This window comes from Eucyclogobius newberryi, unplaced genomic scaffold, assembly GCF_026437365.1.
Source record: "Eucyclogobius newberryi isolate DKJ021-1_F unplaced genomic scaffold, fEucNew1.0.hap1 SCAF_12, whole genome shotgun sequence".
In the NCBI taxonomy this organism is placed as follows: Eukaryota; Metazoa; Chordata; class Actinopteri; order Gobiiformes; family Gobiidae; genus Eucyclogobius; species Eucyclogobius newberryi.
Window position 1 is genome coordinate 29,741,866 of NW_027315746.1, and position 17,249 is coordinate 29,759,114.

Sequence of the window (17,249 nt, forward strand, 5' to 3'; positions counted from 1 at the left end):
TCGGATCTGAAAGTGTAGCACACACTGAGAATTTGAAGTGGTCTTTTCGCCACATCAGCTGTACTTCTGAGGCGTGTGGATTTACTGGCAGGAGCTTAAGTGGAGCCGTGTTTGTGGAGAGGAGTCACCTGCTCTGACCCGGACGCTGGGGGAATAAAGAGGAACTGCTGAGGCTGCACCCAAGAGGGAGGGGCGAGGGAGGGGGAGGACGGTTAACTAGGGTCAGAGGGCAATAACACCTGCACAGCTGTTAGATTACTTACACTTAGTCCGGTGTTTGAGCCCTGACATTGCTTTAACATTTTTAACTTATAATTTAGAGAACAAATATTATGCAATATTTGTATTGTTAATGGCCTTTAAACATGCCCCATGCACACATTTGTGTTGGCATTTCATGTTTAAGAACATAAAGTCTAGTCAGGCGTTTCTACTGGCTGTGGAGAGACTTACATAGCACAGATAAACAAACCTAGCTTTCACCAGATGTGCGAAATGCTCAGAACGAGTCTGACGTCTGGTGATGTTTGCAGAGCTCTACTTGAGATGTCACTCTAGGACTCTCTCTGTTGTGCTTTCAAACAGCCCATACATCCATGAAAACCGCACGGAGGACCGCAAGTATGAAACAGAAAGTCTGTGAAGATTTCAGAGTTACAGGTCAAAACACTTTTCTCTTTTACACAACAAAACTTTTCCCGGTCACACTTGTCAGTTTAAAACACGCCACAAGTCATTCGGTGCAGTCAACGCGCCACGGATTCACAGGTTTTTAATTAAATATGTAAATTAAACGAATCATCAAGGCAATAAAATAATAATCCAAGCTTTGTTGTAATTACTCAATTTACTTGAGTAATTGTTGCAGAATGTCATACAACTAGACATTTTGTATTGGAGTGTTTTCTGGGGCTCAAAGGGAGAGGACTTACAAAACAGGATTGATCGAACTGGGTGAATAAAGCTAATTCATGTTTATATTAATTCATGTTTTTATGTTTATAAAAAGGAAACAATGTTATAACATTGATAAAAGCTCAACAAAGTAATATAGCCATATGTGTCCTTTTGAAAAAATAAATTAAAAAAACATTGATTAAAGAACAAACAGACAAATAAAGTTGACCTTACGGCAGGACTCACCTTAGTGTAAACCCCCCATGACAGTTCTGTCTCCGTCACCATGACGACGATCCCAAACATCCCGAAGATGAGCGCATAGTCACTGAGCCGTTTCCGCTTCTCGAACAGCGCTCTTCGGTGGCCGAGCTTGTAGCCAATGTCCTTGTTCTTCTTCTGCGGTGCCCGGCCCCCGCCCCGGCTGCCCTCCCGGACCAGGCTCTCGTTGGACGCCTTGCTGGGGTCCTCGCCGTTGCCCTTGGAGACCACCACCTCCAGCCCGGAGCTGTGCAGCGTCTGCAGAGGCTGCGTCTCCGAGTCCAGGTCGGCCAGGTTCCGGCGTGACGATGACGCCAGGCTGCCCACTAGTGGCCGGACAACCCCGCCATTGTACTTGCAGGTGTTCATGGCTATCTGAGGGAGTCCGCTGCTCTCGCACAGAGAGGGTGTGGATCCAGCATGGCTCAGCTTCTTCTGCTCAGAGGAGGCCTGCATGGGGATACACACACAAGTGTTAGTACAACAGCAATACAACAGCAATACAACAGCAGGCTTTATTTAGAGCGTTTGTGGGAGTAGCAGCTCTGAGGAGAGCATGGATCTATTATACTATCTGGATAGGGTATGGCTAGCCGCAGCCTGTTGCAAACGCCCCCAGTGGCCAGTCCATTGGTACCGCAGCCAAAGAAATCTCGTGGCCTAGAAAGCTTTTTTTCCATAGAGCGCAATGTAACGAAAAACTGCTTGTGTTCGGCTGACAGGGGCCTCCAGCTTTCTGAAAAGTCGAATATAGCGGCGATTTTTACCTATTTTCGTGTTCGATTTTTTTCTCAGTTTAAAATTCTTCATTTTAAGGTGTTAGTTTCGGCTACGCTCTAGCGCGCTGCTCTAGCCCAGCTCGTGTAGCTTTCGTGAACGAGCAGAAGTGCCATGAACGAGCTGCAAGCATAAAACTATGGATCCAAAGGTTTAACAACAGATCATCAGATCTACTACTCAAAAGCGTTGTATTGAAATGTTAATGCCTGAAAAACTAAAGAACGTAAGAAATGCTAGGAAAGCAAGGAAATGCCAGGTATAAACTAATCAGTGTTTACGTTTCGTGTTCATCCATGCTGTTACCTGTATTGCCCAACAAAGTTGCCTAAATACTGACTTAATCATGACTTTCAGAATGTTTCGCACATAGATAAACATGTCATCTGAATAAGTTTGACATGTTGCAGAATGATAGTTATTTGACAGATAAAAAATCTGTAAGTGAACAAATCAATTTAAGATAATACATTCCATGTACTTGATAAGAATCAGAATTATTTCCATTGTCAGTGAAAAAGTTTGTTTATGGTTTTATATTTTATTTGCGATACACCACAAAACACTGAATAATAACAGTAAAACACTGATAGTGCCATGACAATAAATAGATTTAGGTAAATACATATACAAAATGTACAGTTTAGCACTATGTATAAAATATAATAATTAAATTGACGTATGAAAACAAAATTGCATTAATAAGCAAATGTTCTGATGCATTGTAAATGCTGTAAACGTAAAGAAGCAGCACAACAGCATTAGGCCAGACCATGAGATGGATTTTAAGGTGAAACTCATATTTTAATAGATCCATGGGTGAACCGGCTTGATTTTATGATCACGCAGTGACAGCTGGCTCACTCCTCGCCCCGTGCGCACCATGGAGCTTCTAAAATAACACCTTTTATCGGGTCATTTACTTTTTACAGTTCAAAATCCTTAGTTTTCTTAAAACCAGTTGTTTAATATTTTGCTTTATCTCACACTTTCTTCACAGTTCTTCTCCCTCCTTCTTGGCGCTCCACGGCGGCCGGTATTCTCGCTCTCTTTTTCCCTCTCTTTTTCCTTTGTCTTTACGGTATAGCGTAAAACATATACTCTGAAGACATACAACTACAGTAAGTAGCGGTAAATGCACCTTTTCAGTTGGCTGCCAACTGCCATTAAAAGTAACGCCACAACAACAACAACAACGCTTGGACACCAACCGCCCTAAAACATCAAAGAAGCAGAACACTTCATATTTGGCTCGAGCCATTCCATGGAATGGAACGAGTCTTTGTTCTTGCAATGGTTCTTTGTTTCTTATTGGCTTGAGCCATTCCATGGAATGGAACGAGTCGTAAAACACACCTGGCAGCATCGCTGTATGATAAACAGGAAGTCGGCCATGTCGAATCAAAGTGGCACCGCCACGCTTGACTTTTTTTTTACAAAATAGTACTTGTCCTAGGTTTTTTGTCCGATAAAGCTCAAAACAACACCTTTTGCATCTAAAGACATTGTCGGTGTAATCCCTCATTCGTCCAGGCGTGTTCCATAGTAGAAAAAGCTTCAGTTGTAGTCATCTGGACTCAGTTTGAAAAAATAGACGTTTCGACTCTCATCCAAGAGTCATTGTCAATAAAAGAATTTAGATCGAGAACTCCGATATTAATACTGTTCTGTGGTAAGACCCACCCATTGGGAGGAGCCTTCCTGAAGTAGAAAGAGTTGTTTGTTTCAACAGAAACTTCCCCCTTTGTATCTACCGAGCTAGCCTATTCAGAATCTTAATGGGCTATTAGAATCCTCTTTGTCTTTGTGAGACCCTGGCTCAACCACCCTGAGTACCTGATTAGCATCTAAATGTCCTGGTCCTCTACCTTTCCAGGGGTTCAGTAACCCATTATAAATAACAGGAAGATTAAACCTTAGCCCTCCATTTCTGTTTAAAGAAGGTCTTTCTTTTTTAACAAAAATAGCTTCCTTGACTCCTCTTTCAAACCATCTTTTCTCCCTGCTTAAAACCTTCACCTCGCCGTCTTCAAACGAGTGATTAGAGGCTTCAAGATGGAGATGCACGGCACTCTGAGGTCCTGAACTTGTATTTCTTCTGTGCTGATAGAGCATCTTGTGTAGAGGCTGTTTTGTCTCACCTATGTACCGTTCTTTACAGCTTTCTTCACTGCATTGGATCGAATAAACTACATTGCTCTGTTTTTGAGTCGGCAACTTGTCCTTAGGGTGAACCAGTTTTTGTCTTAAAGTGTTTCCTGGTTTAAAATAAACAGGGACTTCGTGTTGTCTAAAAATTCTCTGCAGTTTTTCCGACAGGCCAGACACATAAGGGATAGAAACACCCTTCCTTCTCTGTTCAGTTTCCCGTTTGTCCTGCTTCTTGGTTCTCTTCACTCTGTTGAGAGCCCAAGCGGGGTAACCACAGGCTGAGAGGGCATTACGGACATGTTTTTCCTCTTTCTTCTTGCCCTCTGAGCTGGTGGGCACACCTTGAGCTCTGTGTTGTAAGGTTCTGATCACACCCAGCTTGTGCTGTAGTGGGTGGTTGGAACCAAAGAGCAGATACTGGTCCGTGTGTGTAGGTTTCCTATATACTTCTATTTGGAGTTTCCCGTCCTCTCCTCTGATCGTGGAACAATCAAGAAAGGCCAAGCGATTCTCCTTAGCGTCTTCTCTTGTAAACCTGATATGTGGGTCCACAGCATTGATGTGATCAGAGAAGGTTTCCAGCTCTTGTTTCTTAATTGTTACAAAAGTATCATCGACATAGCGGAGCCACAGTTTTGGGGCTATGCCTGAGAATGAGGACAGTGCCTTCTTCTCAAAGTGCTCCATGTACAGGTTGGCCACTATGGGAGAGACGGGCGAGCCCATGGCACAGCCATGAATCTGTCTGTAAAATTGTCCCCGGAATTGAAAGTAAGTGGTGTTCAGACAGATGTCCAACAGTTTACATATGTGTTCAGGTGTCAGTTTGGTCCTTTTCTGTAGGGTGGTGTCTTCCTGCAGTCTGATCCTCACTGCTGCTACTGCATCAGAGGTCGGGATGCAGGTGAACAGGGACACAACATCATATGAAACCATGAGGTCATCTGGGTCCAGTTGGAGATGTTTCACTTTATCCACAAAGTTGTGCGTGTTTTCCACATGATGTACCGAATTCCCCACAAGCGGAGCCAATATAGTTGTTAAATGCTTGGCCACATTGTAAGTGATGGAATCTGTGCTGCACACTATGGGTCTGAGTGGAACCTCCTTTTTGTGTATTTTTGGAAGACCATAAATGCAGGGCATGGCTTCACCAGGATACAGTCTGTAATACAGAGGCCGGTCTATCGCTTCCTCTTTTTCCAGCCTTTGTAAACAGTCTATCACTTCTATCAACTGTTGGACATCTGCCTGTGGTTACCCCGCTTGGGCTCTCAACAGAGTGAAGAGAACCAAGAAGCAGGACAAAAGGGAAACTGAACAGAGAAGGAAGGGTGTTTCTATCCCTTATGTGTCTGGCCTGTCGGAAAAACTGCAGAGAATTTTTAGACAACACGAAGTCCCTGTTTATTTTAAACCAGGAAACACTTTAAGACAAAAACTGGTTCACCCTAAGGACAAGTTGCCGACTCAAAAACAGAGCAATGTAGTTTATTCGATCCAATGCAGTGAAGAAAGCTGTAAAGAACGGTACATAGGTGAGACAAAACAGCCTCTACACAAGATGCTCTATCAGCACAGAAGAAATACAAGTTCAGGACCTCAGAGTGCCGTGCATCTCCATCTTGAAGCCTCTAATCACTCGTTTGAAGACGGCGAGGTGAAGGTTTTAAGCAGGGAGAAAAGATGGTTTGAAAGAGGAGTCAAGGAAGCTATTTTTGTTAAAAAAGAAAGACCTTCTTTAAACAGAAATGGAGGGCTAAGGTTTAATCTTCCTGTTATTTATAATGGGTTACTGAACCCCTGGAAAGGTAGAGGACCAGGACATTTAGATGCTAATCAGGTACTCAGGGTGGTTGAGCCAGGGTCTCACAAAGACAAAGAGGATTCTAATAGCCCATTAAGATTCTGAATAGGCTAGCTCGGTAGATACAAGGGGGAAGTTTCTGTTGAAACAAACAACTCTTTCTACTTCAGGAAGGCTCCTCCCAATGGGTGGGTCTTACCACAGAACAGTATTAATATCGGAGTTCTCGATCTAAATTCTTTTATTGACAATGACTCTTGGATGAGAGTCGAAACGTCTATTTTTTCAAACTGAGTCCAGATGACTACAACTGAAGCTTTTTCTACTATCTAAAGACATTGAAATTTAATAAATATTCAAAAGAATGTTGATATTCTTTACGGTCTTCGCGTAACAGGTCGCGGGAAGGAGGTCGCGCGGGAGGCGAGAGCCATCATCGCCGCTACCGTGGCTTTAATTAGACTTTGTTCTTTTGACCCCCAACCCACCCGCTGCCAGTCGCTTCTGCGCAGCTCTTGTAACTTCCGCTCTGATTGGTCAGCACAATCACATGGTACGCAAGCCTATGTAACTTTCGGCCACGATCCTCGAAGAGCTAAAGGCTAACTGGCGACATGCGCCACTGAGCAGCTGCCATTGACTTGAATGGACCGCCATCTTTGGCCATGGGGGCTTGGAGGAGAGCAACAGTTCCAGTATACTGGGCCAAGTATTTACCAGTGAACATAAAAATATGTTTTTCACAGCTCTGTTTCAAAGTTCACCCGGCTCACACATGGAAAAACATTCACAAATTAGAATATGACTAGGGTTTGAATGACTAAGAAATCGGAATATGAATTTTAAACTCAATCAGGAAGATTGAAGATGACTTCCTCCTCGTTCCTCCCTCCTGGCACCTGTCTGTGACAGGCTATGTTTACATGCAAAAATCTGATCATTATGTGATTTCTGGAGTGGATTATTGAAATGTCACGTAAACAATTCCATCTGTGGTGAATTATCTGATTTCTTTCTGATTGTTCACACCTGTGCAGCTTTTGACGAGGAAAATTGTGCAAAAAAGATCAAACAAATGTGGCAAAAACAAGAATGAGAAGGGAAAATGTGGAAGATTGAAAGAGTTACTTAAAAATCAATTGTACTTTGTCTTCCAAATATAACAGTGAGCCAACTTTAAAAAGCAATGATTAATTGACACGTGTTTTGATGATCACATTTTTCTTGCATTTAGACATACATCAAATCTGATCTAATTGTTGGCTTATCTAATTATTCTAGTTATTAAATGTTTACTGACCACATAAAAGTACCCACTATCAGCCAATCACTACCTTTGCCTCTAAACCATTCATATATAAGATAAGATAAGATATTCCTTTATTGTCCCACATGGGGAAATTTAATTGGTGCAACGCAGGTAGATACAGAGGTAGATCCAGAAGAACAGATCACTTATAGGAAGTCTGAAAAACACTTTCAGTAGATATATTTAACTATTCATTCAAATACACTCACTCTCCCTTCATTTTTCTGCCATTCCAGCTATAAGCCACATTTCCACTACTGCAGCAGAACCATCAGCCTCCTCAGCCCCTCCATTTTCTTCAACACCAGAGTCTAAAGCAAACCAACACCAGAACCCTTTGACATTACAACGCAATGCTTTAAATCCTTATTTTCAAAGTAGCTTCCAAAATATATGTCTCCCTAACATCTAACTAACGTATAGACTTAGACTGAAGTATAAATAAAACAATATGGCCAATCATGTAGGTCACAAAGTACAGGAAATTGAATCTTTGCGCTGCACAAATTTCTATATAAAACATTGATGCAAGGGACGGCCCTGCTGCCTGTTAGCCAAGCACTCTGCCTGGTCCGGTGAGCAGCTGCAATCAAAAAGAGGCCAAAAGAGAACGTGGCGGCCCTAAAGAGCAGGGGAGATAGTCTGTGCAGGAACTAGTAACCCATTCACATTCCCATTCTGAATGTACGAGGAACACTGGAGAAGGAGGATGCATCTCTTTGTCCAACATCAGAGCTTTGGATATTTTAGTCAAGCAGCACCAGAAATATTATATTCACTACAGACAATTGTTTGGAGTCAGGATTAAAATAAACCTTATTAGTGAAGAGTTGTGATCTGAGGTGGCCCGTCTGAGCGGTGAGTGTTGTGGATGTGTCCATTTTGATGCTTTGTTTCTTTTGTTCTCTTTAGTTAGCGCTTAGCAAGTGCTGCCACAACATTGTAAACATTGCCTCTGTTCGCTCATTGGCCGCTGTAAAGTGATTATGGCTGTATCTGTGTTTACTGGACTGACACTGACATGTAAATGAGTCATGAAAAGAGGCGTTAATAGAATTTACGCATATTAATTACTGTGACGCACACACATTCATTAATCACTGCAGGCCCTTCAATAGTAAGCCTTTAAAACTCACTATTAAGAAGCAGATAAACAATACATGTTGCCTTAATAAACACAATTTAAAATGAATAGAGCCTGAGACACTTTTAATAATCAGCTGCCAATTAACAATTTATTTTATATTGCTAAATATATCGGCAGTTATAGTGGCTATCTGCAACGCCAACTTCCTTCGTATCGGCCTCCCAATCCACATCGGTCGGGCCCTAGGCTCCACTGTCTAAAGTGAACTGCACCGGTCTCTGGTCTCTTTAAGCAATCTAAAGCAGAACTTGACAAGTAGGCTCCTTCGTCCCAAAGCAAGAGGAGCTACACACCAGAGCAAGAGGATTGAATAAGTAAGAACCCAGACTAGGACGGAAACAAGAGGGCAAAAGTAGATATAAACAGGACAAAATTAATTTATATGTATTTATATCAAATACAAAGCCAGCTGTTTTCTGATATTGATGCATGACACTCGTGTCAAGACACAAAATATCATATTTCCAGCGCATAATAGATCTAATTATCCAAACTCAATGCATTACATAGAGAGATGTTAAAATGAAATGTGGAGGCGCAGAGAAGTGAAATAAATGTGTTTTGTTTACTTTCTCTTTAGCCACGTCTCACAGCACCACAAACTTGGATTAGCAAACATATATTTGGGAAATTATGGTTTTGATTAAAAAGTATTTAGATTAAATGTATTAAGAATACTTGTTGGGTGAGTCAGTTGCTCATGTCGCAGACCACTGGATATGCAGGCCGTTCATCTGAACTGGCACAAACAAGATCAGCAAATCACCAAGCATACATTTATCTTGAAAATGCTCCTAAGTAATGTCTTTACTATTTTTCTTTTCACTTCTATCCTTCACCTCAACAGCGTGAGCTCCTCCGCTGGGCACCTCTCCTCCTCTCTCGTAATAATGTCTTCTGCAAACTTCAAACATAGCCTTGTCTTTCTCACAAACAGCCTATCCATACAGGCCTTTCCATTTGGTGCTCATAATGCCAGTGTGTGCTGAGGGGAATAGCAGCTCAGTAATGGGAATGTAAAAGTGTGGTCCGGTGATGCTATCGTCCCATGCATATACAGTGACTAAAGGTTAAGGATTAGCACACGCGTAGCGTTGCTAATCCCCTTTTCTCTGTTAAATTGCATTTTAATCGGTGCCATTAAGACCTTGGAGCACATTTGGAGAGTCTTCAGAGGGACGCGGGTGAGCGGGGTGGAGGGGTGGAGGGGGGTTCGTTCTGCGCTAGTGGTTATAAATATGGCTCCAACAATATGAACAAATGGAGGTGATATGGATAACTATTACTATACCATGACACTATTTTAGAAATCTAGTGGACTTATGACATTTACAAAGGTTTTTGAAAATAATAGCATTTTACGGTTTGGTATATTCTTCTTGTCAAAGTGCTTTCCAGTATCAGGGCAGATTTTTACCCAAATTGTAGTTGCAGAACAATGTTTCTGTATGGTGCAGTGTACAGGGGGTTACGAGCCGCGATCATCCGCTCATATGTGCATATGTCTACTGATCGTACGCTCACAGGGACCTCAGACATGTTTGATCGTAGGGTCATGCACACAGGGTAACCAGCTTCGTACAGTCTGAGCAAGTGAACATATATTGCTCCGTACAGTACGTACAGCCCCCGAGCGCTCCTCGTATGAGATTTAGTCGCACAGTGAATTATTGGGAACATCTTAAAATCATGTTCATCAACAGCGTAGGCTCGGCTTTAATCATTCATTGCTGATGATGAGATACTGTAGCCACAGCTGCCATGGCCAGTCTATAACTGTGACCTGACTGCCTTTCAGCTGATCACACACACCTGTATTGTGTATTGTGTCCTGTGTATCTCTTTTCTGATCTCTTTTCTAAATTCATTAAATACCATACACTCGCGCAACACATTCACAAAGTAAGGAAGAGGTGCAATGTACTGTTAGAGACACGATTTCAGTCATGAACTTCCAAACTTCAGCTTAGAGCGAGGAAATAGTTGAGCAATCTTAGTCAAGAAATGTTTAAAACCATTATAAATTATTCCAGAAATAGTTCTAAGAATCAAACCATAATACCTCCAAAGTGGTGCAGAGTATTTTCAGCCCCTGTCAAACTCTTTTATGGAGTTGACATGTTTGAAGTGTAAATATAGTCACCGGACTGAGAGAGTGAGAGAGAGAGAAGATAGATAGAGAGAGGGAGTGAGAGAGAGAGAAGAGAAGAGAAAGGAGAAGAAAGACAGAGAGAGAGAGAGAGAGAGAGAGAGAGAGAGAGAGGGACGGAGAGAGAGGAAAACCCGTAGGAGCAGAACATCTTTGAACATTTATAGAAGTGCTCTATTTTTACCGTGTCACTCAAAGTAGTTACAATTCTAAAATGTCCTACTCGATTCCGACACTAAGGAAAGGTTTTTGGAATGTCCCATGCTCTTAAGCACTATCACCCTGTTAAACCGAATGTTAGAAGGTCAGTGCTGTAAAACACGTCATCACCGTCATTCCACCTTAAAACATTTCCATATTTCGTGTCGGGAATCAACGCAATCTAACACTTATGGTCCGACGGGGTTTCTAGTGACCAATTACACTGTGGTAGATCAGTGTAATACGGCCGTGTTGTGACAGTCTTGGCCCGGAGAGGCGTAAAAGGAGAACTTCCAATAATGTAAATGAACCGGACTCAGAGCTGGACACCGGGAGGAGCAGGTACAGCCGGAGATCAGGTTTCGGGCACCGCTGACCGTTCATCAGTGAAGCAGGTCAGGACGGTGGTCAGTTCGGGAGAGGTCTGAGAGGATACGGTTACGGCGGCGAGGTGTGGAGGTAAAGTGGTCCGCTGGTCATGCTATAAAAGTTTCACAGCGTTCAGGGTGCGACTACGGGAGGAGAAGAGGGTCAAACGGCGAGACCACAAGCTATTTGGTTTTGGTTTTCAGCTTACAAAATGAACAGAGAAAATAAATAAATATGGTCAGGTAAGGCATAAGAAATATAAACTTTTTATCATTCTCTCACTGTCACTCACCATAAAGCCTATAGAGCTCCTGCACCATGTGACTAATGTGTAGAGAACGCCATTACGAAGAGGAAAAAACAGTAATATTTTTTAATAAATTATTAATTATTAAACCCTGTTCATATATTTTTACAGATAATTATCAAAATTATGTGATCTTTAAAAAACTGAAAAAGTATTGAACTATGACTAATGTGAAGATGTACATGACTAATTCACTCAATGTAATAAACACCTGGAAATCAACTTCAGTTTATGATTTTATGAATCTGTTACTGTGAATAATTTGTGACCGTATCTCTTTAAACTACCCTCTTTCCCTCAATTAATATACTCTATTATTAGAATCCCCAATACTACAGTTTGTTTAGTTGCAGAAATCCACTTCCCTCATCAATTTGGAACTTTGTCTATCTAGTAAAATCGTCTGTCTTTCCTCTGCCCTTGATCATTTGTTCATCCCGGTGCGCAAAAATAATCCACAATCTCAAATAAAGTTTGTTACTTGCTGCATATGCCGTTAGTTTCAATGCAAATTCCCCGCTGCCATCACTGCCAGTGTTGAGTTTTGTGGTGCATGCTGGGAAAGCGTAGCATGTGTAGGACCTTTCCAGGAGTGACATGTTTAGAACTGATGTACACATTATATTCCATTCATTTTAATGAGAGTGCTAAATACAAATAACAATCATCAAAACAGCCCTGTTTTTTCATAATTTGCTATGTTTGGAGGCTAACGCTAACTCTCCCATTGAAAATGCTTTGGAGCTAATGCATGGAACAGTACCAGCCTTTAAAATGAAGGCGTTCTGTTTACATTGAAAGGGTCTGTCAGATTTACTAATAGTGTGTAGAGTAGCTAGGAGAGCCTTATACTTTTATGTGAGATGGTCACCTAGAAAGTGAAAAATCTTGAGCTTAAACACCAACCACTTTAAACTCAAAGACCAGTTAATTCTCTACTGGCTAAAAATGCAAATACTGAAATATCCACATAACTAAATAAATGCTAATGCTATATGTATCTAGCCTGGTCCCAGGGCAAACCCGACAGCTGTTCAGTAGTGCTCATTAGACAGTGAAGCTCCCATGTGTTTTGGAAAGACAGTGGGCTTGGGGGCATGTTCTAAACCAGGTAACCATGACGACCTTATTACAATTTGAAAATATGCTATTATTGTGCCTTTAGCCAAGTGCAACGCTCCTAAATCCTTAAATGACTTTCGGCCAGTTACATTAACCTTATTGGGTATGGAAATAATTAAAGACGCTGTCTCGCTGGGGGACAGGATGGACCCACTGCAGTAAGCACACAGGTCAGGCCGGGGGGGCAAGGACGCAGTGATCACACGATTACACTTTATTTATAGACACCTGGATAAAGTAAAGACTCATGTCAGATTTAATTTATTTGTTTACTCCTGCTTTTAATACCATCCAGGTCCTTCTCTGGGATCGGACTAAAAATTCCGATTCCAGCGTGTGAAGGCTAATGGTGCTAATTACATCCACCGGTACACTCCTGTACACTCTCTATACAGTGTATATCAGTGTCGCAGCTTGAATTAGGACAGATAAATACTGAGATTCGCTGATGATGATGATTCAGTCACGGTCAGTCCTCTGTCAAGGGACGAGCAGGATCACGGGCAAATTCTCAAGGGTTTTATAAAGTGCCTTCTGTGCAGATCCTGTCTGAGGCTGCTGTGTCCAAGAGAAGAAAATTGTCTTGGACACAGCAGCCTCAGACAGGATCTGCACAGGCAGGTGCAGAGAAAAGCTCGAGCCACAGTTAGCTCTCAGGACCGTCCTCTCAGGGCTTATTTGATTTGTGTATGTTTATTAAATTGTTTTTTATGCAGAGAGATGCAAAACCAAATTCCCCGAGTGGGACAATAAAGATATCTTGAACCTTGACCACTAAATATCAAAACAGTGTTTGACAAATTATGTCAGTGGGATTAATATACAAAACTATCTTGTAGATTAGTGCAGATGCTACACTATGGATTAGGAGACCTGGGCAAATATAAAATTAAAAATATAGCGAAGTGTATTGCTTATTTGATACCAATAAAATCACACAAAGCAAAGAAAAAGTGTGCTTACAGTAATCTTTAGCTCACCAAACCACAACATGCTAAACTGATTAAAGCGTGTAATTGCTATTGATTTAGCTTTCAATACAATGTTATAAATTATTATTGATTTTCCACACAACCATTGTTTTCATTTACCAGCCTAAACGAGCCATTTCAAATGACAAAAGAGGACAGGTCCATTGACTGAAGAGCTGATTCTCCTTCATATGTCTATATTTTAGTAAAAAATGTCTATATGGTATTTTTGAACCCTACAGGTATGACCCAGGATTAGGGTCAGGGTTTTTGCAAGTCAGTACAGAGCAGTGGGGGGAATAGGGGTAGGTGAAAACACAACTTCAATGATAGATTGAAGAGTAATGTATGTTGGTAGTCCCCTCGTCCATTTTACACCTTAAAGAATTTAAATATTCATTTTATGTTGATCAAAAGAGCCACAATCGCAAATATAATAGTCACAATTCACAATGACTGCAATTATTTAAGTCCTTTGCAAACAAACAAAATAGCCTGCTAACTCTACAAACATATGAACTGTAACTTGCAATAGCAATGTTAGTCAGAAAAATCACAATTAGCCCTAATCAAAAGCAAATTATTTAGATTTAATTTAGATTATCTATTCAAAATATACCGTATGCACTGGTAGGCTGGGAAAAAGGTTGCATTACATATTTACATTTGTGTGTCCCCAAATGAACACTCCTGATACTGCAATACCATCATACGTCTAAAACTATTCCACCTTGTGAACACTCGTTGCCTTACAAGCACTTTAACATTAACACAAGTCTTCCCAACTTCCTCGTCTTCTTCCCCACGTCTGACACCTCTCTGTGCCCTCGTCCAACCCCACACTCAGGGGCCAACGCTGAGCTGGTGCTACCCTCAGCTGTCCTCAGTTGCACCTGTGGTAGTCATTCTACCCGGCAGCAGCAGAACAGCGATGGCTCAGTCTCGCCCTCGTACGCGGCGTGGACCCCAGCCTCTGAAATGAAACCTCCTTAATCAAATGGAAAAGCGGCGGTGCAGAACGGCGCAATGAAGGCAGGTCTGTGGCTCCTCTGTCGCGCTCTGCTCCGTCTGATAGAAAAGACTTTAGCGGCGGATTAAGGTGCCACTGAGGATGTCAGAATGAATGGGTTTTACCATTAATCTTGATTTTAGACTTGAGTCGACCATATTATTGTAAGAATTTTAGTGGGAAAATCTTCAGAACTTTAGAATGTATCTCATTTAAAGGTGCACTGTGTAATTTACTGCTGGAGGATCCACCAAATGGTAGATGTTAAAGCTTTGCCTGGAAGGTCCCACAGTATGGAATTAATCTATCTTGTATTATTTAAGGCATTTGAATTACTAAAATACTAAATACTACAATAGTATGAAAAGTGGAATACCTTTAAAAAAAAAAATCAGATTCCAGAATGTGATTATATGATATTTAATCCTTAAAGTGATCTCAAAATAGAAAATCTAAAAACTTGATAATTTGTTTCCTTATTTTATTAACCGTGTTTAACACTCAAGAAATACAGACTGTTGTGGAATGATTTAAACTCGATATTACAGCAAAAGAAAAGTTAACTTTTCATTTTCTTATTCTAGGGTGAAGGCCACTTTCTAGATAACCAAATAATAGGGATTTTCAAACTGACTGGCTATAAAATTAGCATCTGTATAGTGTGAACATTGGCATGTTTCCACTGGTTCGTTTTGGAGTGACTCAGTTCTCTCCCATACCAGCTTGTCACTGCTCAATCTCACTGCTTGGTATTTGGCTGGGAAACAACTCAAATGTCAGATACCACAGTGGGGTGGTACCTTGCCACCAGAGAGTGAATGTGGGACAACTTTGAAATTTAAAACAACTTTAACTCTAAAATTAGCCCATAGCTACAAATCGGCATGTTTACAGCATGTACAGTATATCATGTATGTTCATTAACATGCACTGCCCCGACCAAACAAACTAATAATAGCCTGTTAGAGACAGACCCTGTGAGGTATTAACAAATGCGGTCTGGCCCTAACCCTAACCAATAATCTATTGTTCCCCTAAAGACTGAGCGAGATGATTGGACTCAGACAAAAAGCAGATATAAAAAAATATAAATTTTTTCACGAAGCTCTGATTCCATCTTGTGATAAACCGCTGTAGTTCCAGAGATATTAAGATAATGTTGAGCCAACATGCTTAGCAAGAAAGATCAACCACATGTTAGCAGCAGCTGTTTCCTGTAGAAAATAACTGAGGGAAATAAACTAGTAGAACCTCAAAAAGCATAACTCAGGATCTCTAAATAGCCTATTTTGTATTATGGAATACTAGTTCTAGACACTTGAAAGTTACACACAGAAGCAGATGGATTGGTTGGAGGAGCAGAAAGAACCTGTTGGACGTGGATAAGTTGGATACAGTAACAGGCAGTGTGAAATATGCAGTGATTAAGTAGTTTGAGCAACTTTGAAAGAAAGTGAAGGCTCCAAATTGTGGACTAAAATTACAATATGCTGTGCATACGCAGAGTAATTAGGCTGTGTTCATATGTTCTGCTTTGATCTTGGTATGAACTGTTAGGGCTCGTACTTGATTTTGTCTTGTTCTAGTCGTGAGCTTGTACAGGTTTAGTTCTGAATTTGAATACCTAAAAAAACAATGACGACGTAGTGTATAAGTTTGAACAATTTCTAATTGTTGTGACAATAGCTGTGTCCCAATTCAACGGCTGCATCCGTCAAAGGACAGAGCCGACGGAGGCTGTTCCTCCATGTAGCCTTCGTGGACCGCAAAGGCTGAGCCGAAAGGGGACAGATCTAGCCCACAGAGCCGCTCGGTTTCCCAGCAACCAAGATTTGCTGCTAACACTAATGCTAATGCTAACGGCATTAACAGAACACCACACACAGAATGCTAGACACAAATTGCGCACATAGATGTATTTTTAAAAATCCCATTTTATAATGACATTAGAATACACAAAAGGTAAAATGTGCATTTTAGTTAGTTTATAAAGAGAAAGGTCTGTGTTTAAAGAGAAAATATGTTTATTAATTAGAAGTACTTCATGGAATACCTAAAATTAGACCCATTACATTAAAAAAAAAAAAAAAAAGTCAGTGAAAACAGCTTTATGTCCATAATAAACAATGTTGTTACATTTTACTGGTGCCTGTGACGGTCCCAAATGCATTTATTTTCTTTGGTACTACTTTTACTTTCTTTAGCAGTTACTACTCAATGGCAGAGCCACCCCACGTGCAGTCCGTAACAAATAATTGTAACATCTCACCATAAACCCAAAGTTACTACAGAAAATATAAACAAATGTGCTATCTAGTGATCAAATAATTGACATACTCCATCTGAGTCTGTTCAGTTTCCCCTCACACACTTGAACATGTTAGAAGCTCAAATGTATCCTCTAACTGGAAAATGACTATGGTGCACCTCAATTATAATGATTTATCATACGTAGGTTCATATTTTAAACAAATACTATTCAATGTTTTATATTGCATAACATCGCCAAATTCCTACTAGTCCAAGTACTGTAGTTATGAGAACGTAACCGTGACATTGTGACATTGACCCCTTTTCTGGAAATGAATGAACACTTTACCAACTGTGGTTTATGAAGATTTATTGGCCAAATTAATTAAATTAAATAGATAAATATGAATAACAGATAAACACTAGATCTATCTAGTTGTGTGTTAAGAGTTAAAGTTGATTCTAAGGTGATCTTCAGCCAAACTGAAATATGTGCGCATCCAAAGACGGGCACAGAATTAC

At 40.8% G+C, this 17,249-nt stretch overlaps 1 protein-coding gene across 2 annotated transcripts in view; it reads right to left on the reverse strand.

The window, feature by feature from the left end:
* Positions 1–17,249, reverse strand: part of kcnn1a (potassium intermediate/small conductance calcium-activated channel, subfamily N, member 1a) — a 97,736-nt gene that overhangs the window by 48,566 nt on the left and 31,921 nt on the right. For both annotated transcript variants that reach the window (XM_072441870.1, XM_072441871.1), the window contains exon 2: positions 1,144–1,608. In XM_072441870.1, coding sequence (XP_072297971.1) covers positions 1,144–1,608 — 465 coding nt within the window. The remainder of the gene's footprint in view (positions 1–1,143; positions 1,609–17,249) is intronic.